The sequence below is a fragment of the Furipterus horrens genome, unplaced genomic scaffold (genome assembly GCF_987537825.1).
Source record: "Furipterus horrens unplaced genomic scaffold, mFurHor1.1.pri manual_scaffold_3, whole genome shotgun sequence".
Taxonomy (NCBI): Eukaryota; Metazoa; Chordata; class Mammalia; order Chiroptera; family Furipteridae; genus Furipterus; species Furipterus horrens.
The window spans coordinates 155,411,485-155,436,157 of record NW_028327173.1 but is presented as its reverse complement, the minus strand read 5'-3'; the positions used below and the strand labels follow the sequence as shown (position 1 = coordinate 155,436,157).

At 34.9% G+C, this 24,673-nt stretch overlaps 1 protein-coding gene across 3 annotated transcripts in view; it reads left to right on the top strand.

Moving 5' to 3' along the window:
* Window positions 1-24,673, top strand: part of GABPB1 (GA binding protein transcription factor subunit beta 1) — a 57,103-nt gene that overhangs the window by 16,707 nt on the left and 15,723 nt on the right. For 2 of the 3 annotated variants that reach the window (XM_090270587.1, XM_090270589.1), the window contains exons 2-6: window positions 16,288-16,395; window positions 17,638-17,805; window positions 19,982-20,176; window positions 21,495-21,606; window positions 21,983-22,096. In XM_090270587.1, the coding sequence (XP_090126713.1) occupies window positions 16,288-16,395; window positions 17,638-17,805; window positions 19,982-20,176; window positions 21,495-21,606; window positions 21,983-22,096 (697 nt within the window). Of the gene's footprint in view, window positions 1-4,945; window positions 5,064-5,177; window positions 5,377-16,287; window positions 16,396-17,637; window positions 17,806-19,981; window positions 20,177-21,494; window positions 21,607-21,982; window positions 22,097-24,673 lie in introns of those variants that run through there. The other variant, XM_090270588.1, reaches the window with a different exon arrangement.

The following is a 24,673-nucleotide window of genomic DNA, read 5'->3' as shown; positions in this document are numbered from 1 at the left end:
AATTTTTGCAACATATATAATAAACCAGAAATATATATAATGCACTCCTAAAAAGAAAGTGACATAGAAAAATAATTAAAGAATATGAGACAGCAGTTTCAGAAAAGGAAATATCAGTGGCCAACAAACATTTGGTAAGATATACAATCACATAAGTAATTTGAGAATTACTTATTAAAACAGATAATTTTTTTTAACCCATCACAGGCACAACTTTAAAAAGCTTAGTAATATGAAGATTGGCTATGTTTTAAGGTAATAATAAATACTATAAACTATTGTTTGGAGTATTATATAGCCATTTTGGGGGTCTAAATTGGTGTTAGTAGTTTGGTAGTATCTATTAATTTAAAATGCTATTCCCAACAAACCTGTCCATTTTCTACACTAGAGAAATAGTTCTATATGTGCATAAGGAGGCATGTATAGGTATGTTCATTGCAGCATTATTTATAGTAGTAAGAAAATGGGAAAAATATGCAAAACTGGTCATAAGTAGGAAAATGAGCAAGTAAATTGGTATATTCATACTATGGAATAACATGCAACAATTAAAAATTGAATAAATTACATAACCTTTTGCATGATAAGTTGTAGAGTAGTGTATGTAATATGATAGCATTTATATAAATAAGGAAAAACCCTAATTAGTATTATGTTATATTCATGCAATAGCAAGGAATATAGTTTAGTAAGATAAATACTAAACTGATAATAGTGGTTAACTCACGGGTAGTGGATACAGGTTTGAATTTTGGGTGTTGAGATAAGGAGGGATGATCAGAGGAAACTTAAACCTTTTCAGTAATTTTTAACATTCTAAAATTAGAATATTATATGTGTATATGTAAAACTTAATTTAAAATAATGATCAGTTTGGCAGTAGGATGGACAATAACTGGAGAAGGATGGGAGACCACTTAAGGGGTACTTCATTAATACAGGCAGAAGAATGCGTGGCAAAGAGAATGGTGAGAAAAGGACTGACTAATTTAAAAATGACATGACGGCAATTTGGCAGTATCTATAAAAATTACATTTGCATTTATCTTTGTTCCAATAATTTCACTTAAGGCAATTCATCTTACAGTTATACGAAATGAAATGACACATCTATAAAGTTATTAACTGTAGCACTGTTTATAGTAGTAGTGTCCATCTATAATAAAATAAGGCTTATGCACACAATAGCATACTAAGCAGCTGTACAAAAAATGGGGAAGCTCTCTATGAACTAATAGGAAAAAAGGTCTCCAGGATGTGTTAAGTAAAAGTAAGTGCAGAACAGTATGTAGTAATCCTGTCTTGTGGTAATTATGGAAATACTGGAAGGACACCCGTGAAACTGTTGAAGGTGGTTACTTATTGTGGCTGGAAGGAGGGTGGGAAATAGTGTAAATGCTTTCATTAAGACTTTTAAATGTATACATTGTTTGGATTTTTGAACTATACGAAAATACTTGAATTGTCTATCCAAAAAAGAGATTAAGAGAAAAGAGATGTGAGTTAGACCCTAAAGGACTTGATGAACAAACTGTATGTTGAGACATAAGGGGGAAGAAAGAGTTGAGGATACCTCCTAGATTTCTGATTTGTGAGGTAGAGAGGGTGGTAGCATTGTCAGGGAGTACAGAAGGAAGGTTAGGTGTTGGCATGTGCATAGAAGTTCTGGTCATGCAAACTGAAAAATTCTTACTCCTTTTTAGTTTAGTGTGTGTGTATATAATTTATGTGCTTTAGATATGGAACTTGACCTTATCTTACACATCAATATTAAATAGTTATCAATAAATATTTTTTATCCTTAGATTATAGAAATTTACATTCTAGGTTTTATAGAGAACAGCTCTGTAATGATGTCATAATTTTACAGTCAAATAGGGACATTGGTATGCATGGATTGAATGTAGATAGAGAAATAGAGACTGTATAACTGATAAGTACATAGCTCATGGGGAAAGCAGGAACTTGATATATCAGCATGGTTCCAATTTAATTACATCTTTTGGTATCTGAAATTGGAAGAAATAAAAATAGCTTTAAATGAGGAAGTGATCTTTAGGGTAGATGAGATTTTATTGTAATTTTTAAAACAATATTAAAACTGGTGATGACTGGGACTCACTGTGAAGAGTGAAGCACACATGGTGACTCTATGTTGCCTGTGAAGAAAAAAAAATCTGTTCTGAGATCTGGTCAAGATAGCTCCCTAGGCAGACATGGCTCGCCTGTTAGTATAACCACATCAAAATTACAACTAAAATATACAACCACCATCAGCAAGAACTGTCAGAAATCAAGTGGAATGGAAGTCTAACAACTACGAATTAAAGAAACCACATCCATCGACACAGAGCTGGCAAGGTGGTGCCATATCTGAGACTCCATCAACCTGGCTAATACTGTCTGACTTACCTTGGAGAGAACCCCGAGACTCTGCTTCCCCAAACTTATGGGCCCCTCCAAGCTACTTTTCCATATAAACGGCTGAACTTTGCTCGTGCTTCACAACTTCCTAAGTCCTATTAAACAAGTAGCAACTGGCCTCAGTGAGCTCTGGGCCTGGCACTAGCAGCAACCAGTTTAGATTCACAACTTGGATTTGCCTGGGAATCTCCAGGCCCAGCAAAAGTAGCAGCCATCTCAGATTGCTTCATAGCTCAGGTAGGGTGCCCCAAGCAAAACACAGGTTGGGCCTCACCTTGGCCTGTATCACCCGGGAAAGCCCAGGGCCAGCGCACCCAGTGGACAGCTACAGACTGCATCAGAGAACCACCACACTGCCCCTGCACAGCTGATGCTTCGGGCACAGCGGACGCTGGTCAGTGGTCACAGCCAGTTCTTGCAGCTGACTGGCTTGGGTACATCCCTCCCATTGACCTGCCAACAGCAATTTAGGCTCAACTACAAGAGGAGGGTGTACTCAACTCACACAAAGGACGCACCTTGAATATGCAGCTTGGGTGATAGGGGAGGCTGTGCCACTGGATCCTACAGAACACCTACTACATTAGGCCATACTACCAAGGCACGGAATCAAAGCACTCTACCCAATAAACAGAAACAAACACAGGGAGGCTGCCAGATTGAGGAGGCAAAGAAATATGGCCCAAATGAAAGAACAGATCAAAACTCCAGAAAAAGAATTAAAGAAAATGGAGAAAGCCAACCTGCCAGATGTAGAGTTCAAAACACTGGGGATAAGGATGCTCAGAGAAATGACTGAGTGTGGCCAGAAAATAAAGGAAGAAGGGAAGCTTATATAAAGTGAAATACACACACACACACACACACACACACGGAAATCAACAGTGATGGCAAGGAAGCCGGGATTCAAATAAACTATTTGGAACACAAGGAAGAAATAAACATTCACCTGGAACAGAAAGAAGAAACAAGAATTGAAAAAACAACAAGGAGAGGATTAGGAATCTCTGGCATGGCTTTAAACATCTGAATCATAGGGGTGTCAGAAGGGGAAGAGAAAGAGCAAGAAATTGAAAACTTATTTGAAAAAAATAATGAAAGAAAACTTTGCTAATTTGGCAAAGGAAATAGACATACAAGTCCAGGAAGCACAGGGAGTCTCAAATGAGTTGGACCCAAAGAGGACCACACCAAGACACACCATAATTAAAATGCCGAAGGTTAAAGATAAAGAGAGAATCTTAAAAGCAGCAAGAGAAAAGCAGAGTTACCTATAAAGAAGTTCCCATAGGAATGTCAGCTGATTTATCAAACTTTGCAGACAAGAAGGGGCTGGCAAGAAGTATTCAAAATGTTGAAAAGCAAGGCCCTACAACCAAGATTACTCTATCCGCAAAACTATCATTTAGAATGGAAGGGCAGATAAAGTGCTTCCCAGACAAGGGAACTAAACTAAAGGAGTTCATCATCACCAAGCCATTATTACATGGAATGTTAAAGGGACTTAAGAAAAAGAAGATCAAAACTTTGAACATTAAAATGACAACAAACTCATGATTATCAACAACTGAATCTAAAAAGTAAACAAACAGAGCAAACAACCAGAACAGGAACAGAATCACAGGTATGGGGAGCATTTGGAGGTTTATCAGCTGGGAGGAGGAAGGAGGAGAAAGGGGAAAATGGTACAGGGATAAAGAAGCATAATTATAAGAACAAAATAGGGGGATTTTAAGAATAGTACAGGACAGGGTGATGCTGAAGAACTTATATGCATGACCCATGCATGAACTATGGGGTGGGGGGAGGGGACTGCTGGAGGTAAGGGTCAGTACCAGATGGAGGAGGCAAAGGGAAAAAAGTTGTGACAACTGTAGCAGTATAATCAATAAAATATACTTAAAAAAAAAAAAAACTGGTTTAGGGGAAGTTTACAGTAGAGGACAAGAGTATTTTTTACAGTACATTTGGGAGTAACTATATAAGAGAGGTTTACCCTAATGGGGGAAGGAAGTCACAGCATTATGGGTGCTACCTAAAAGAAGCTCTTGCAATATAATTTGGAGTTTACAGTTTATTTGAATGAGTTATATTACAGAATCTGATTTTTAAGGTCTTGATTTATTTCATACAACTTTTACCTGATTATATTAGGCTAGAGTCAAAAAAAATGGAGAACACAGGTAAAGCAGATAATGTCAAGAGTTGCAAATGAATTTAGTAGTTTTTTCTGTGTTTATGTTAATAAGGATTTGGGTGTGGAATAGCAATAAAATAGGGCTGTTAAGTAATTCTTGATATTTAAATTTTTAACCATTTTATACCTAAAGAGAAGATGTTTTAATGGAAATAGTTTTATTAATGCTTTAAAAAGTACAAATAATGTTATATAAAGAATCCCATAACAGTTGGAGATAATCTTGTTTAAGTGAGGGCGAAACTGTTTTGTCACCTCCAACCTGTGCTTACCTCTTTACCTGCTGCCTTTTTTAGTAATGTCTTCCTCTGGAGCTTTGGGAAACACAGCTTGAGAAATGCTGAACTGGTTTGGGCTACAGTTTGAGAGGATAGCAGAATACCTGAAGAACTGAAGCCACTTTTGCCCTGAATATGTTTGCTGATATCAAGAAATTTAGGTAATTTAGATTTCTGATCATCAGTTTTGTGGGGTAAGGCAGACAGCAATTAAGACTCATAACCTACCCAACCTATGGACACATAAAGTCTTACAAGATGTATTTCCCTACCAGGATTGGACTCCATATGTTTAAACTGGAGAAGTAAGGATGAACCAGAGCTAACCCCCGATCCTCTTTCATTGCCTGCCTCCCAGCCGATTATCAAGGGACTTCAAGACAAGTTGTCTTGGCACTGAGCAGAGCAGGAGAAAAAAAAAGAGAGAGGAAACAAAAATCTTTATAAAGTTATGGCCATAGTCTACCTAGCAAGGTAAGAGATCCTTAAGCTGCGACTTAATTTAGATTGTTCCCTGACTGGTAGTGTCCCTTAGGAGCTTGGCAGAAGCAAATACACGTGTTCCCTGGAGGAATACTCCTTCATCCTAGGCATTCCCACAAATAATTTTTCAAGGACACTGACCACACACAGAGATAACCAAGCATACAAGGAAACAAAGAAACATAGGCAAAAACCACAGGCAGCAGAAAAATATTTTCATAGGCATTATATATTAGAAGATACACAACAAAACCATGCTTACTGTGTTTACAGAAATAAATGAAAAACTTGATGGAAAAATAGGAAACTACAAAAAAGTGGCACTGTAGATCTGAAAAAAATGCAATTGCTGGAAATAAAAAATACAATAACTTAATGATGTAGTTTGCAGCAGATTGGACACATCAGAAAAATTATTGACCTGGAATAGACCAGACAAAATTTCCAGGATGTAGCTTGGAGGCAAAAGATTGAAAATATAGAAGACAGGAGCATGGCGTAAGAATATTTTAATTGGAATTTCAGAAGAAGAGGAGGGAGAATATGGGGCATTTAGAGAGACAATGCTGATATTTTCCAGAATCATTGAAAGATACCAAACTAGGATTCAAAATTTAAAACGTAGCCTAATCAAGATAAAAATACATCCACACCTAGTCATATAATGAAATTCAAAAAAATCAGTGACAGAGAAAAATCTTAAAAGTTTCCAGAGAAAAGAAGGTAACTATCAAAGGAACAAGAATTAAGATTAACAGATGACTTCTCAACAGCAATGGTGGAATTCAGAAGCTAGTGAAATGATATTTGCAATATGAAATGGTAAAAGCTTGCCAATCTAGAATTTTACACTCAGCGAAAGTATCTTTAAAGAATGATGATGAAATAAAGATATTTTAGACAAAAACATGTTGTTATCAACCTCTCACCCAGTAAAGATCATTTAAACCAGCACTGTTAAATAGAGATCTGTGATGATGAGAATATTACTTGTCTGTGCTGTCCAGCATTATAGCCATAAGCTACGTAGGGCTACTGAGCACTTGAACTGTAGCAAGTATAACTGAGGAACTGAGTTTTTAATTAATTTAAGTTTAAATAGCCACATGTACCATATTAGTCCAATTCTAAAGGATATACTTTGGGTAGAATGAAATTGATCCCACAACAGAGGAATAAAATGTATGAAGAGCTGAAAAGTAAAGAAAATGATACATATTTGGAAAATGAAAGTTGATACAAAGCAATAAAAATATCTAATGGATTTAAAGGCAACAAAGAAGGGGAAAAGTGGGGGTTTTATGTTCTAAGGTCCTTAAATTATGTAGAAGGAGGGGAAATTTTTAAAAAACCTTTGTATAGAAAACTTTAAATATATAAAAGGAAAGAAGAGTATAATGATCTCCCATGTATTTGTTACTCGGCTTAAAAAATAATCAACTCATGGCTAATTAGTTTAATATGTATCCCCAAATTATTTGAAAATTTCGAGCATTACATTATTTAATCCATAAATATATTGTGTTTATCACTAAAGATGTATAAACTTAAGCTATAATACCATTATTATATCTGGAAAAATCAACATAATTCCTTAATATCATTACATATTAGGGCAGTGTACACATTTCCCAAGTTAACTCCAAAATGATGTTTTAAGACAATATTTTTAGGGTAGTTAGTTTTAGGTTCACAGCAAAACTGAGGGGAAGTACAGAGATTTCCTATACACCATCTGCCCCCTTACATGCATAACCTCTCCATTAACAGTATTCCCCACCAGAATGGTACCTTTGATTTTTGAATTGTGGAAATATTTTACACATTTAAAAATAACAATTCAAAATAAAAACAATTCTTAAAATTGAGAACAAGCTTGAACAAATGAACCTTAAAAAGTTATTTAAATACATGGAGAAAAACAATCAAGTGATTTGAGCTCAACAGTAGATGGTATGTATACTAAGTACAAAAAGAATCCTTAAACTTCATTCATTTAATTGTTAATTGTAATATTGGTATCTTTATTTTGATACCAGTTGACATATATTGTAGGATAAAGCCAATAAGTTTTTATGCTTATATATTAGAAGCCAATAGTGATATAAAATTAAATAAGTTAAGTCAAAAACTTGATAATGTTTAATTTGAATTATAAATGTCTACAAATTTATTATTTAAAATGTATTTCTTAATTCTATTCAAATATATATATTTCATAGCTCTGTTCACTGAAAGGACTTAGAAGCAAGTGTGTCACTTTGGTAGATATGAGTACTTCTCTTATCTTAATGTTGGTCTTTAAACACTTCTGCTTAGAATCCAGGGCTCCTCAAAGCAATGACTGATTTGAGGACTGGGGCAGGAGAAATACATAGTGACCCTAGAGCACCTTGTGCCAGAAGCAGGAAAGCTTTTAAAGACAGAAAAGCCAATCTAAAGAGGCTCCAATTGGCTAAAATTGGGACAGTTTGAACATAAAAAAGGAATAAGTGTAATTTATTGAAACAACATAAAACAATAAACATTTTTTAATAAATGAAGATGATTGTTATACCTATTCTTTACTCTGAAAGTTGGTGATTAAGCATTTGAAGTACCTTTTTAGTAGAAACTGTATACAGTTAATAAGAAATCCCATATAATAAATATAGGAGGAATCATAGAATTAGAAAGTCGTGATTTGTTACAACCTGTTATAAAATAGTTGATTTGGGCTAGGATCATTAATGGATGCTAAAACTGTTAGACAAAAGATTCATTGGGAATTGGGTATTCATATAGTGCCAAAGTAAAACTCCACAGAGTCCTACTTGGTCTCAAAACAAAACAATATAACTTTACAGTGGAAGGATCAGTCTATCACCAACCTAATTATTAATCTTAGTATCACTAAAAAGGAACCAAAAAATGTGCTTTCTGATGTGATTCAATATCAAGTATATAGCATTAACTATGAAATATTTTTGTCCAAAATTTAAAATGTGAATTTAGTCAACTGTAGACTAACTTCCAGTTTATAAGAATTTGGGAGATGAAAGAATGAAAAAGAAATGAAGCAATCAGAAAAATTCAGAACATGACAGACTGATGAACTGGTCATTTAATGTCATGGGAGATTTAAATAGAGGCGAGGTAGAAGAGGGGGAGGGGAATTGTCCTAGAATAAAAAGGATTTAGGGCTACAACAACCAAATGCCACTTGTAAGCTTTAAAGTACTTTTTTTTTTTTTTCTTTTGGAAAGGTGTAAGGATGAAGCAAGATGGCCAACTTTTAATTTAGAATGTGGGTGATGGTCATATGGGAGTGTGTGTTTGTATGCATACATGTATACATGTATATGCATAGATATACTTTTATTTATTTGAAAAGTTTTATAATAAAACTGAAACATTGTAGGTTTTTTTTCTATTTCAGATAATGTTTCTGCAAACATTCTTACACATGTTTCCTCTCCTTGAGTACAAGTTTTAGAGCACACAAGGAAGTAGTTAGCTTCTCAGCAAGGGAATCCCTGGGTCAAAGTGTAGGTGCCTCTTTAACTCTACTAGATACTGATAAATTGTCCTTCAAATGGTTTTGCTGATGAGAATTTTAGATGAGAATCATGAGAGGTACAGGGTAGGTCAAAAGTAGGAAAATAATGCAATAATTAATAAAAAATAATACAAGAATAAACTCTTGCCCTGGCCAGGTGGTTCAGTTCATTAGAGCATCATCTCATGCACCAAAGGGTTGGAGGTTTGATTTCTGGACAGGGCGTGTACAGGAGGTGTAACCCATGATGTTTTTCTCTCACATAAATGTTTTTCTCTCCCCCCCCCTCCCTTCTTTCCTTCACTCTCTTAAATCAATAAACATATCCTTGGGTAAAGATTTTAAAAAGTAAACTTTCACATACTCATAACTGTAAACCTACGTTTGCCCCACCCTTTTTGTGAATCCTTCAAGGGCAGGTATTATGTAGAGATTCACTTATAGAAATGTTTGAATTGGGTGACATTTTATTTTAAGGGGATTGCCTCACAGCAGGATGAAGAAACTAGAGTTAGGTCAGCTGAGAGGCTATTGTAATGTTTAAGGTATGAGGGAAAGAGGTAGTGGAATGAAGGGATGACTATGACAAATCTTGGAAAAAAAGGATCAAAGCGTACACATTCTTACTCCTAGACAGGAAATTGATGGTTTACTGTTGTGACTTCTAACATCCTTCAGTTTCTTGGCTTCCCTTTATAGTAAACAGGTAAGTTATGCTTCTCTGATTAAATTGAAACCATCTACTGGTCTGGTTCCAGTAGAGTTCTAACCTTATTTTCACCTTCTGCTTCTACTCTTTTTAAGCCTCAGTCTTTCTTTGAATAAATAATGTGATTTAAAAGAGACTAGCAGTTAAATTGGGTCAAGGAACAGTGGCTTGCAAAGATGATAATTTAGTAGAATATATGGGTGCCTTTATACCCAAATGAATTTGTGAAGTCTTACAAGGCCAAAGGCCATAAATATCTTACTATAGTTTTTAGTTTTTTAGTTCTATTTTATTGATTACGCTACTACAGTTGTACCAATTTTTTCCCCTTTGCTTCCTCCACCCAGCACTCATCACTCCCTCAGGCAAACCCCACACCATTGCTCATGTTCATGGGTCTTGCATATAGGTTCTTTGGCAACTCCATTTCCTATCCTGTACTCTACACCTCCACGGCTGTTCTGTAACTACCTATTTATACTGCTTAATCCCCTCATCTCTTCACCCATTCCCCCACACCCACACCTCACTCCCATCTCCCAACTTTCAAAATGCTCTCCGAATCCATGATTCTGTCTCTGGTCTGGTTTGTTTAGTTTGTTGTTTAGATTTAATTGTTGATGGATATGTACTTATTGCCATTTTATCGTTCATAGTTTTGACCTTTTTCTTAAATAAGTCCCTTTAACATTTCATATAATAATGGTTTGGTGATGATGAACTCCTTTAGTTTTTTCTTGTCTGGGAAGCTCTTTATCTGTCCTTCAATTCTAAATGATAGCTTTGCTGGGTAAAGCAATCTTGGCTGTAGGTCCCTGCTTTTCATGACTTTGAATATTTCTTGCCAATCCCTTCTAGCCTGCAAAGTGTCTTTTGAGAAATTAACTGACAGTCTTATGGGAACTCCCCTGTAGGTAACTAACTTTTTTTCTCTTGCTACTTTTAAGATTCTCTCTTTATCTTTAACCTTTAGCATTTTAATTATGATATGTGTCTTGGAGTGGGCATCTTTGCATCCATCTTGTTTGGAACTCTCTATGCTCCTGGACTTATACATCTATTTTCTTTACCAAATTAGGGAACTTTTCTTTCATTATTTTTTCAAATAGATTTCCAAATTTCTGCTCGTTCTCTTCTTCTGGCAACCTATGATATGAATGTTGAAACATTTGAAGTTGTTTCAGAGGCTGCTTCCATTATCCTCATTTTTTTGTTTGTGTGTTTTTTTCTTCTTCTTGTTCTGATTGGTTGTTTTTTGCTTCCTAATGTTCCAAATCATTGATTTGATTCTCGGCTTTATTCACTCTACTGTTGTTTCCCTGTAAATTGTTCTAATTTCGATTAGTGTGTCCTTCGTTTCTGACTGGATCTTTTTCATGCTGTTGAGGTTCTCATTAAGTTCCTTGAACATCCTTATAACCAGTGTTTTGAACTCTGCATCTGATAGATTGCTTATCCCCATTTTGTTTCACTCTTTTTCTGGAGTTTTGATCTGGTCTTTCATTTGGGCCATGTTTCTTTATGTCCTCATGTTAGCAGCCTCCCTGTGTTTGTTTCTATATATTAGATAGAGCTGCTATAACTCCCTGTCTTGGTAGTGGGGCCTAATGTAGTAGGTGTCCTGTAGGGTCCAGTTGCACAGCCTCTACTATCACCCAAGTTGGGTACTCGAGGAGTGCCCTTTATGTGGGCTGAGTACACCATTCTTTTGTAGTTGAGCCTTTATTCTGTTGGCAGGTCAATGGGAGGGAAGTACCCAGGCCAGTCAGCTGCAAGGACTGGCTATGACCACTGACTACCACCCTTCACCATCCATGGAAGATCAGCTGTGCAGGGGCAGGGTGGTAGCTCTCCGATGTAGTCTGTAGTTGTCTACTGAGTGTGCAGGCTCTGCGTTTTCCTGGGTAGTGCAGGCCAAGGTCAGCTCGCACCTGTGTTCTGCACAAGGCCACCCTCCCTGAGCTATAAAGCAATCTGAGATGGCTACTACTTGTGCTGGGCTTAGAGATTTCCAGGAGAGGCCAAACTGTGGATCTAGACTGGCTGCTGCTAGTGCCGGTCCTTGATCTCTTAACAAGAGGTGTTCAGGCTCGGGGCTCACTGAGGTCGGTTGTTTTTTGTGTGATAGGATTTAGGAAGTGTGAAGCATGAGCCAAGACCAGCCATTCGTATGGAAAAAGTCACAGTTAACAGTTTGGGTGGGCTTGTAAACTGGGTGGAATGGAGTCTCAGGAGATCTCCATGGTGGGACAAACGGTGTTAGCCAGGTTGATAGAGTCTCAGATATGGTGTTCACCTAGTGGCTCTGTGGCTCTGTGGGGTGAGGGCTCAGCAAAAGGACAGTAGTGTCAGAATTTCCAGTCAAGATGGTGGCATAGATAACATAATTACAACTAAAATATAGACCAACCATCACTCAGAATTGTCAGAAATGGAGTTGGATGAAAGTCTGACAAATGCAGAATTAAAGAAATCACGTCCATCCATATGGTAGGAGGGGCAGAGATGTGGAACGGGGTGACCCCACATCCATGCGTGGTGGATAAAAATTTGGAAGGGATAGTTCAGGAGTGAGGAGTCTTAGCCCCACACCAAATCTCCCAGCCCAGGGTTCCAATGCCAGGAAGATAAGTCCCCATAACTTCTAGCTGCAAAAAAAAAAAAAGTTTGATATTTACTTCAAAATAACATGTGTACATAAATTGATAATATTAAAGCTAGGTCGTGGCTCTGCGGCAGTTCTTTATACTGTTGGGTCTATTCTTGTATTTGCTCAACATTTTTTATAATAAAAAGTAAAAAATTATCTAAAAGACTACAATATTCCATTATGATCTATTTTAATTATTTTATTGTTTGTACTAGGGCATTGTAATTTTTCCTGACTTTACAACCTTACTATTATAATATTTAGGTTTCATATAGTTTTCTTGTGATAGATTATATGAGTGAAATTACTAGGCCAAGATTATGAACATCTTAAAGGATTTTGATTCATATATATGAGGGGGGAACCCCCCCCAAATGGAAGAATCTTCTGGAAGGCAGGCCCTTTGTAGTACAGGCTTCCCCAACTAGGTCAGTGTTCTAGGAACTCATCTATATCAGTGTACCAGCTGGCGTTGTTGTGAGAGGCTGCATCAGTTTCAGTGAATTTTTTTTAGGACAGTTTTGACATGTTTGCCCATTTCATGATTGATGATTTATGAGCACACATGCCCACACAGTGCTGAGTGTTGAGCAGTTTTTGATAAAAACGGCATGGCCCCCATGCCCCACTATCCCTATTTACCCGATCTTACCCCAAGAGACTGTTTTTTTTTTTGTTTCCCCGGATGAAAAAAGTCTTCAAAGGGAAACATTTTGCTGATGGGGAAGAGGTGAAACAAAAAACAGCAGAAGCACTAAAAGGCATAAAAATTGACAAATTCAAAACTGTTTTGAGCAGTGGAAAAAATGTCTTAATAGTTATATTGCATCAAAGGGAGAGTACTTTGAAGGTGACTAAAGTTTAAACGTAAGAATAAATACACAATTTTTAATAAATAAATTCTGGTATTTTTGAGGGCTATCCTTCGTAGTGCTAAATTGCTTGATGAACAACTTTAGAAGAATTTTTTTGGATTTATAATTGTATTCTAGAAGTTATATTGTATTCTAAAGTTTTTAATGAGATAATCAAGTTTTATTAAGTATATTATATGATTACATTTTCTAAATGTTTGTATTCGTATTCATTTTTAAGAGTGCTAGTAGCAATTCAAATGGAACTAGTTACTACTTTACAATTTTATAGAGAGTTTTCATGTCTATGAGATGCTATAACCTCACAACAGGTCTATGAACTATGAATTACAGAAATTCAAAGCAAAATAGACTTTAAACTTTAAATATTTAATTATTTGTAATTTCTGTTACCACTAGATGGCCCTCTCAGCATATACTTTTGAACATGCATAGATTTTCTTTGTAGACATTTTGAAGTTCCCTTAGAGGTCTTATTAAAATACATTTTAATTGGAGTTAAGAAACAGTGATTTATATCATAACCTGATAAGCTTCTTTAGAAGTAGTAAAGGTGTTAAAAATGGAATTTATTACAGTGGGCTTTTCAGTTGGTTTTCTCAAAATGAAAGGAAAAAAAGCTACATGACACTCAATGCCATACACATAGTATATTTTCAATAATTATTTTTAACATTCATTAAAATGTACTGAATTGAATTATGTTCTTTATTTGATTATTTGGTGTATTAAAACATTTATTGCTAAGTCTTTGCATGGTTTTGTTTAAATCTAATACTACTTTGTCTATGAACCAAGTAAATTGAGGCCTCTATTTGGAGTGATTGTCCCCTTGGTTAATTTTGTTGTCTTAATGCAGTTGAGTTCCTCTAAGGGTAAGAATTATTCTATGATGTGTGTGGTTCCCCTCAGATGAGAAACAAGTGAAATTGCTACATTTTGGTATTTTCATTATTCTAAAATTTACTAATTTTCTTGGCAAGAAAATTAGAGCACTTTTGATTTTGATCTTACTTGCTGTCATGTGCATTTTATTTTTAAATAATTTTCAATCTTACTAGATCCATTGCTGCCTTTTTATAATAAATATTTTATATTGCCCCTTTTGCTAACTGGAAATGAAAATTATAGTTAATATTACCTATCATAATAATTTTAAAAATCATTATAGCATCCTAATTTTAATATATAGGAGAAATAGAAGGAAAGCAACTTTTAATAAGATGTGTATTTCAGTATGTAAATATTCAAGTAGGCTACAATAGATGGCACAAGAGTTAGTCAAATGGTTGCTACTTATACATAGAATCATTGCAAATGTGATAGCTGTAAAAGCGTGATTGATATAATGTCATTTTTTATAATGCTGATTCACATACCCAAGTGGCATCGAGATTGCTGACATGATTTCCCATATTGGTGAACAACTCTTAGTAAAGTACAAAACAAAACAAGTAGATTTATAGTATGGTTGTATTATGGAAAATTTGAGATACATTTATAACTGTGTGAAATACATTTTGTTTACTATTAAATTCTAGTCTTAGATATATTCAGTGGAATGTCTGATATTCATCCAGGACATGTGGCAGTTCTTTGCCATAGTGGATTGTTCCCTGCTTGCTGGACCTCTCGCGTCCCTGGTACTTTCCGTTAATTTTAATTGATAGTAGAACCATCAGCCCACTCCTCCCTCTATCATTCCCCAGAATACTTCCATGTACAAAGCACCCTCTACCATTGAGACCCACTGGTTTAAAAGTATTCAGCTACTTTAATCTACTACACAGCTGTATTGCTCATGGAATTTTAAAAGTACAGTAACTTACGTATCCTAGGTATTTAAATATATGTTTTGAATAATTAAAGTAATTGCAGAATCATGGGAGAAATTGATTTGTTCAAATTCATCATTGTTTTGTTGCAATTCTTATAAGCAGATCAATAAGTTTGCTATTTTAAGTTCTCGATATCCTGTATTTTCTTTATTTTTGCACTCTTCCTGTTTAGTAAGTCAGTAGTTATAGTTTTCCTAATGTCAGCCTTTCATTATTTAAGTCATACAATATAATTTGTCTCTTAAAAATCCACTTTTTAAATTAGGAAGATAAGAGTAACATTGTAGAAACTTCGTACACTGAAGGCAATATTTTCCATAACCATACCACTAATTTGTATATATCTTGACATTCAAAAAATTACTTTTGTATCTTATCTTTTCACTTAAATGGCATAACTTTTTATTATGTAACTTCAAAGTTGTTATTTTAAATTACTGCATCTCAGTCTACTAAATTTCACACTTTAACCATTTTTCTATTTTTAGATTGTTCACATTAAAATGATTATATATAATATACGGGGGAGCCTCTAAAAAAACTGAAATTGTCTTCTGGAGGGTGGGCCCCTTGTAGTTCAGGCCTCCTCCTCTACGTGAGTGTTCTAGGATTCCATCTGTATCAGCATTCTAGCTGGCATTATTGTGAGAGGCTGTGTTTGGCTTGAGTGATTTTTATTTTTGAAGACTCTTTCAGTGTGTTTACCCGTTTCATGATGGGTGATTTACGAGTGCATCTGCTCATACCGTGCTGAGTGTTCAGCACTTTTAGGCCAAAAACCGGCATGACCCCCATGCCCCACCCTCCCTATTCACCCGATCTCTCCCCAAGCAATGTTTTGTTGTTGTTGTTCACCTGATGAAAAAATGTCATCAAAGGGAAAGGTTTGGCCAATATTGAAGAGGTGAAACAAAAACAGCAGAAGCACTCAGGCATCAAAATTGTTGAGTTCAGAAACTGTTTTGAGCAGTGGCAAAAAATGTCTCAATAGGTGTATTGCACCCAAGGGAGAGTACTTTGAAGGTAACTGAAATTTAAACATGTAAGAATAAATACACAATTTTAAAATAAATACTGTTTTTTGGGGGGTCCCCTCTCGTATGTATGTGTTTGTGTATATATATATACACACACACACACACACACAGATATATATATATATATATATATATATATATACTTTTTTTTTTTTTCCCCTTTCAGGATAGATCTCAGAATGGGGCCATTTATTGGCTTAGTAGGCTGGAACATTGTAACTTGGGAGATTTTAAATTTATCTATGTTTTGTTTAGATGTCCCTGGTAGATTTGGGAAAGAAGCTTTTAGAAGCGGCACGAGCAGGTCAAGATGATGAAGTTCGTATTTTGATGGCAAATGGAGCACCTTTTACTACAGACTGGGTAAAGAATGATTTCTAATGTTGTGGGGTTTAATTCTTTCTCATTTTTGAGTTTTTTTCAGATAAAAATTTAGTCAGTATTGTGCATACATTTGTGTCCTGAACTTGTAAATACTTCTGCATTCTGCAAAACCATAAACTAAAAAATGAATTTAAAGTGATCTTTAGACTAGAGATTATCCTAGGTTACTGGCAGAAGCAAATGAATATTTTTTCTGGAAGAACCTACCTTCATTCCAGGCTTTATATCCACAATTGAAATTTTGAGAAAAATGAACAGTCAAAAATAACTAAATAGACAAGGGAACAAGGCAATTTGAACAATAACCCATTGAAACAACTGACAGCAGAAGCAGACTGTGATAAGATTTTAATAGATTGGAAACAGTTGAAGAGAAAGTTAGTAAACTGAAAGACATGAAAAAAAATCCAGATTGCACCACAGAGAAAAATAGATACAAAATATAAAAGCTGTCAAGAGTCATGAAGACTAGTGTGAGAAAGTCTATGCCTCTAGATGCATGTGATATAATTCTGATTTTCACATATTAAAGGCTATACCTCTGTTAAGGCTCTTCTTCACTCAATTTTAGTGCTTCCTCTGTATTTTGTGAATTTAGTGTTAATATAGTGGCCAGACCACACAGAATCAATTTTAGGAGAATTGGGCTATTTTGTTTCTGTTCTGATGATGCTTGGCAAGTATATCTCAGATGAACTTTTCCCTTGAAAAATGACTATGTGAACTCCTTTAACAATATCACTGAGGTATTTAATTAATTTATTTTTAAGTCTTACAAAGCAATTTAATATAAAAACGTAGTTACATTTACTTGACATGAATTTCACAGATGAAAAGTTTTATGTGGTTGATATGAGGAAAAGATTCCAATACATACTTTGAAAAATTTCCCAGACCCTAATTATCTCTAATTCCTGATGAAATTAATTTTGTTGAGGCTATTTTATTTGATTTTAAAATAATGGAAATAAATAATTTAAAAAATAATGAAGAACACAAGTTTGAGTTAAATGAATTATTGACTTTTCCTCTTCACTGAGGATTGTATGGGAATTCTCAAAGGCCTCTATGAAGAGAATGTCATAAGCATAAATTACTTCTTTTGAGTTTTGAGTTACTGTGTAAACAGTTAATATAATTTGTATGCTATATAAACAGTAGGTAGTAATAGAAATCTATTAAATATGACTGTCAATGTGGGTTTCTTTTCTTGTGATATAGCTGGGAACTTCCCCACTTCACCTGGCAGCGCAGTATGGGCACTACTCCACCACAGAAGTGCTGCTTCGAGCTGGCGTAAGTAGGGATGCCAGGACCAAAGTGGACCGAACACCATTGCACATGGCAGCCTCTGAGGGCCATGCCAGCATAGTAGAAGTTTTGCTTAAGGTAGGTGTTCTCTATTTTTATACTTTGTTTTTGAAAGTAAACCCCCAAAGACTTTATGGTTTTATAAGAGGTAGAAGGAAACTAGTTTTATTGAATGTCTACTTTTATTCCCCCATGTTATCTCATTTTTTGTGTGTAAGCATATCAAATGGAAATTATCTTAAAGTTTTCCTTCGCTGAGTTAAAAACACTTCTTGGTATGCTCTTACCAAGAATAAATAAGTAAATAAATTGGACCTTATTTAAAACTTACGCTCTTCAAAAATGAAAAGGCAAGTCATAGGGAGAAAATATTTGCAAAATATATATATCAAATATAGGACTTGTGTCTAGAATATATAAAGAACTCCTAAAACTTAATAATAATATAAATAACTCATTTTAAAAGGGGCAAAAAATGAACAGACACTCCAGCAAAGAAAGTAAATATATGGATAGCAAAGCTCATGAAAAGATGCTCAATATCATTAGTCATCAGGGAGGTACAAATTAAAGACAGAATGTTATACCACTTTATACCCCGAGAATAGCTAAAATTTGTAAAAAATATATTGACCAGATCTACCAAGTATTGGTGAGGATAAAAACAAAACAAAACAACAAAAAAACAAGTCGAATAGTTGATTTCTTGGACCTTGATCTCTGCCATGGTGAGGGGCTTCAGTTTTGTCTTACTTTACACAGTTAAAATGCTCATGGGAAAGGATCATTAGGTTTGGATAATTAACGAACGAACAAATAATACAAGTGGGTATTTTTCTTTAATTATTTAAATGCCAAAGAGAAAATTCCGAAACTGAGAATGATAGATTTAGATATTCTTAATCCTTTTTATTCCAGCTTCTAGGTCAGTGATTTTCAGCTGGTTGCTGCGGGAATTTTTAAAACATGCAATACTTGACTATTTAGTCAGGGGCACTGACCTCTTTTCCCTTAGATTGTCAAATTTAAAAATAACAACAGCTAATACAACAATAGCTGTCTGGTATGAATCCCCCATCTTGAACCATAGATATATAGGTCATACAATGAAATTGTATCTTATTGGCCCTGTCACATAATAGGGTGGTATCTGATTGGTCAGTTCTTGGAACCTGAAATCCTTATATACAGTATATAAAAAATCACTTTGGAGCAAAAATGGTAAGTAATAATTATTATTTTTTGTAAATCAAATCAAAATTACACTTTTTTTTTTTGTCGGATTGGCAAACATATAATAAGTTCTTTGATATGACACAGAATTTTAGTAGTTAAAGTATGCCAGGAGATGAAAAAGGCTGAAAATTTCTGCTCTAGATCAACCTGTCCAAAAGAAATATAATGTAAGCCACAAATGTGAATCACATGTAATTCTAGATTTCCTATTTGCTACCTTAAAAAAAGTAGCCCTGGCTGGTGTGGCTTACTGGATTGAGTGCCAGCCTGTGAACCATAGGATTGCCAGTTCCATTCCCAGTCAGGGCACATGCCTGGGTTGTGGCCCAGGTCCCCAGTTGGGGTCGTGTGAGAGGCAACCACACATTGATGTTTCTCTCCCTCTCTCCCTTCCTCCCTTCCCCTCTCTCTAAATATAAATAAATAAAATATTTTTAAAAAGAAGTAAAAAGTAACTTTAATATTACATTTTATTTAACCCATAATACAAAAACATTCATTTCTACATGAAATTAATATAAAAATTATTAATATTTTGGTGGTAAGTCTTTGAATTCCAGTGTGTTTTTACACATACAGCACATCTCTGTTTGGACTAGCTATATTTCAAGTGCTGAGCCACAAGTGTCTAGTGGCTACCATATTGGACAATGTACCTCTACGTGTTTCCCTTCACATTCTTTATATTGTTCTGTTTTTGAGAGTGAAGGATATTTTTGTGTTTTTCCTTCACTTCTTATTCTGTTCTAGCCTTTCATGCTCATAGCTGGGTGACTGAAAAAGTAACTGCTGTACTCCTAAGAAATTAGAAGGAAGGCAGTTAGGAAAGCCATCATTATAGAAAATCAGTTAAGTCACAGATGTGTGATCATCCTGGAACATGTAGATTATTCAACATACACACAAAAAGGTCAATCATGTTAGCAAGTTTTTAGAAGTATAATGTCTAGGATTTCCTTTTCAGGAATTCTTAATATTTCTTATTTTTGAGATATCTTATTTTGAAATATTTTTGTAGCATGGTGCTGATGTCAATGCAAAGGACATGTTAAAGATGACAGCTCTACATTGGGCCACAGAGCACAATCATCAAGAAGTGGTGGAGCTTTTAATCAAATATGGTGCTGATGTACACACGCAAAGTAAATTTTGTAAAACTGCGTTTGACATTTCAATAGACAATGGGAATGAAGACTTAGCAGAGATATTACAGGTAACTTTTGCTTTTAATTTAAGAACATAAACAACAGAATTTCTGTCTTATGGATGATTTGAACTATTTAATTTTCAGCCTTTTCATTTTTTTTTAATGTTTTTTATTGATTATATTGTTACAACAGTTCCAATTTTCTCCCCCTTGCTCCCTTCCACCCAGCACCCCCCCTCCCCCAGCAATCCCCCCCAAGTCCATACCCCTGGTTCGTAAAAATTAACTATCCCCCCCCCCTCTCAAATATTAGGACCCTTTGTAATCTTGTAAAGGACAATGGGCGAAGGTCTCAAGCTCCTCTAGCTGCTTCAAGCTGTAGCCTTTTCATTTTGGACTCAGTTATTTTGGACAGGCCATTTCCTCTTTCACTTTTTTTTTATTCATTACTGCTCATTTTCCTGATTGCAAGATTATAGCATTTGCATGTAACATTAGGAGATTAGATAAGGTGATTACTTTTTGTGTTAAAGTTCCTGAATTCTCCTTCTAGACATTCTATTCAATTTTTTTTCTTGCTGCATACCATATGGTTTTGGATACTATATGTTATTTCAAAGTCTGTTATGTACTTTTACTAAAAAGCATGTTTTAGCAACCATAATAACGTCCCCTGAATGAGTGATACAGTTTTTATCATTCTGATTGGTTTCTTTTATTTTTCACCATCCTCAGAAAAATCTGTTTGTGAACATGGTTATTTATGGCTTTGGGACAAGTTTTTCTAACAGCCAACATTATTTCTCTTTTCTTCAGTTAGACAACATTGATATAAATTATCTTCTTGACTTACTGCCTCTTCTTGCATATCTTCTTGTTATTCTTCCCAATAAAACTCTTCTCTAAGACCATCTGACTCCATTAAACTTCAGCTAGTTACTTAAGAGATATGTTCAGAAAAATGAATGTTCTTAAGAGTGCAGTTTGAGGGTTAGGGTTAAAGATGTAGAACAATTAATTGGGAAGGACATGCTTATATATGTAGTGTTATAGATTGCTGAATATGGTAAAAGAAATAATTTGATGTAAATAAGTTAATTTTTGTAGTCACAGGGCAGCAGCACATCTTTCAGCTGTGTACTTTAAGAGTCTTGCCAGATCCATTTCTCCTCTCATGGGATTTTGCTGCTTTACCTAAAGGGAACTTAGGATATAAATTCATACCTTTGGCTTACCTACTATACTCTCAGTAGACCATAAATAAAGATATCCATTTGTATTATATGATTCTTCTTAAATTACATAATGTTCCTTTTTACATTGAAAGCCTGTACTATATGTTCTGGTTATAAGTCTGAAAACACCGTGGTGATTTGTCCCCCAGATTGCTATGCAGAACCAAATCAACACAAACCCAGAGAGTCCTGACACTGTGACGATCCATGCTGCAACACCACAGTTTATCATTGGACCTGGAGGGGTGGTCAACCTAACAGGTCTGGTATCTTCAGAAAATTCATCCAAGTCAACAGGTATTGAGATGCATATAGGTTAGCTCTTAGGATTTTGAGCTTTAGTATCTGTTCATCCTTTTAAGAAAGAACAGTTGGAGAATGAGGGTAAGAATATTTCAGCTACCTGGTTTTCTTTGGTATAATTGGCAAAAACCCAAATTTTTAATGAGAAAATAATCTAAAGAAAGGTGATATTGCAAAACATATTGCAGTGTTATCTTTCAAAACATAATGCTATCCAAGCTTGTTTTTCACAAAACTAATTTTATCCAGGCTTCACTTAAGAGTCGAATAAAGCAAAACAGAATATCAGATTAAGTTTTTTAAAAATTCAGATCTATTTTCTCTTTTCTTGTAGATGAAACGGGTGTGTCTGCTGTTCAGTTTGGAAACTCCTCTACATCAGTATTAGCTACATTAGCTGCCTTAGCTGAAGCATCTGCTCCCTTGTCCAATTCTTCAGAAACTCCAGGTTAGAAAAACAAGTCAAGTGTATATATTAAAAGCTGGAAATTTGGGAGATAGTACGAAAGGCTGCAGTGGGCAGGGTTGAGATTATGGCCTTCTGAGGAGAATGCAACAGGGCAGAGAGGCATCAGATGCTCAGGTCTGAGTAGAGTCAGTGTTACCAGATTCTGCTTTTTCATGGGAATCTGAAAATCTGGATTTTAAAAGAATATGAAATCTTGCCAATTAATTGAAATTTAATTAAAATTAAAAAACATGTGGTTCCCAGAAAACATATCTGTGTGCTCAATTTGGCTTTTGTATTACTAGTCTGTGACTTCTTGTATAAATAAAGTATGTAGATAAATATATAATATATGAATTTGTTGTCTTTAATAACTTTTTATTTTTGTCAGTTCTAAAAGAATGACATAAAATCTTAATGACTGACAGAAAGAACTAGGAAATAGCATACCAAAACCACTATTAGGGGGTGATAAATGGTATTAATAGCTGGTTTAGATAAAGTTTCCTTTTATTCTTAACCAAAATAGTTCTTGCTATAATTATTATGTAGGCAAAATATATTTTAAGTTAGAGAATTTGAAAAAACTCCACGAAATTGTTCTTATTACTGTAGTTTAAACCATTATGTTTGGACTAAATGCTTATAAAATTAAAAATAATTTGATGTCATTCATTACTTAAATTAGTGTTTTTTTCAGAATGGAATTAACAATTATAACAACAGCAACAACAACAAACATTAATTGAATGCTCTCTGTGTGTACTATGCACTGTGGTAAATTTTTTACTTAGTGATCTCACTTAATCCTCACCAAAAAGCTTGAAAGCAGATGCTATTGGATTTGATTCTTTGAGGTGCTGTTGACTGAAAGATGTATTTTTTTCAGGGGCAGAAAACCTACCCCTCTCTCTCTTCTTTGTCTTTCTCTCACATTCTTTGTCTGCAAGCTAATGATAATAAACATTAATCCATTCTCCAGCTTCTTTAGCATCATAATCAGTGCTTGAATCTAAGCCTTTTATATTTGTCTTCAGATTTTTATGAATCACATTTGGCTGTTAGTAATTATGTACATCATCATATTGACATGCTGCTTTTATAACCCATGCCTAGGTCTCTTTAATACCTTTGGAATTGCATAAGCATATCAAAGAAAATTAATTTCATTGGTAGTTTCTATTTGTTTAAACTCGCAAATTTTTTGTCTTTTATTAAAGTATATATCTGAAAATTAAATGACTTTTCTTGAAAGTCAGCTGGAAGTTTTGACATTTAGATCTTTGGCTCCATGAATTGGCCATACCAACTTAGCTCTAACTTCTACCTTTGAAAATGTTATGTGTGGTCTAGTCTGAGAGAATTAGTGATTTCACTAGACTTTTACTGCATGTGACTTACAATGTTCTGTGAGCACGGTCATTTTTTGTTTCAGTGCTATATCATAGTGGCATCTTTTTGAAAATATTTTAAGAACTTGAGTTCAAGTTCAGGTGAGTACATTGCCACCAGTGTAAACACCTCAGCCGAGGTGCTTAATCAAATAAATTTTTATGTGTTCATGCAAATTATTTATCTGCCTCTTGCTTCTCCAGTTTCTTTTAATGTCATTTGGCAGATTCACCCTCATTTTAGCAATTTATATATATATTTATTTATTCCCAAGGACATCTAAAGATGGGAAATAAAGTAGTACTCCCATTTTATATGGTGAAACTGAGGATTGTGAAGGTTAAATAATTTTGTCCAAAGGACCATAGCTATTAAGAGGTAAAAAGAAGTTTGTGCTCAACATTTGATTCCCACATTGTGTGTCTGTGACCACTATAACATACTCTCTCCTCTATGCACTTTACCTTCTGGTGATCATAGACTGGTTTCTTCTAGAATGTTTATAGATTGGTTTGTGATAGAAACAAATATTTGTGTAATTATCATTTTGTCTTATATCACTGTTCCTATAAAAGTATCACTGGTCCTACTTTTACTTCTGAGATATGTTTGTTGAAGCATTCTGTTGAAATAAATGTTCTACTCCTCTTTTGTCCTTTTTACTTTTTATTTTAACAAAATTTTTATTGTACTTTTTCCATTACCATTTAGTCCCCTTATGTCCCCCACCTGCTGCAATCACCCCATTGTTGTCCATGTCCGCGAGTCCTTTTAAATGATTCAAGACCAAAATATAAGAACCATCAGGACACTTAATTGGTACTGCTCACATTCTTTTCTTTTACCAGCTAAGTAGTACATAAAACACACTTCTGGATACTAAATAGCCAGAATGTAGCAGCAGATAGGCTGCCTTTGAAATGGAGGCTGGCTGACTGGCTGACATGGTCCTATAGAGAGAGGGAAGGTACTTGTAATAGTCTAGAATACCATCCACTTCACTTGGGAACTATGACTTTAAATAGCACCTTCGTGATTATGTTAGGGCCATCTTTCACATATGAAACAAATCTTTTTGTTTGTTTTTTTGATCTAGTCCCATTTTATTTTTATATTTTTGATTTAATCTTTATTGCATTTTTTCCATTATCATAATGTTAGTCCAATGGGAACCTCATAAAGGAC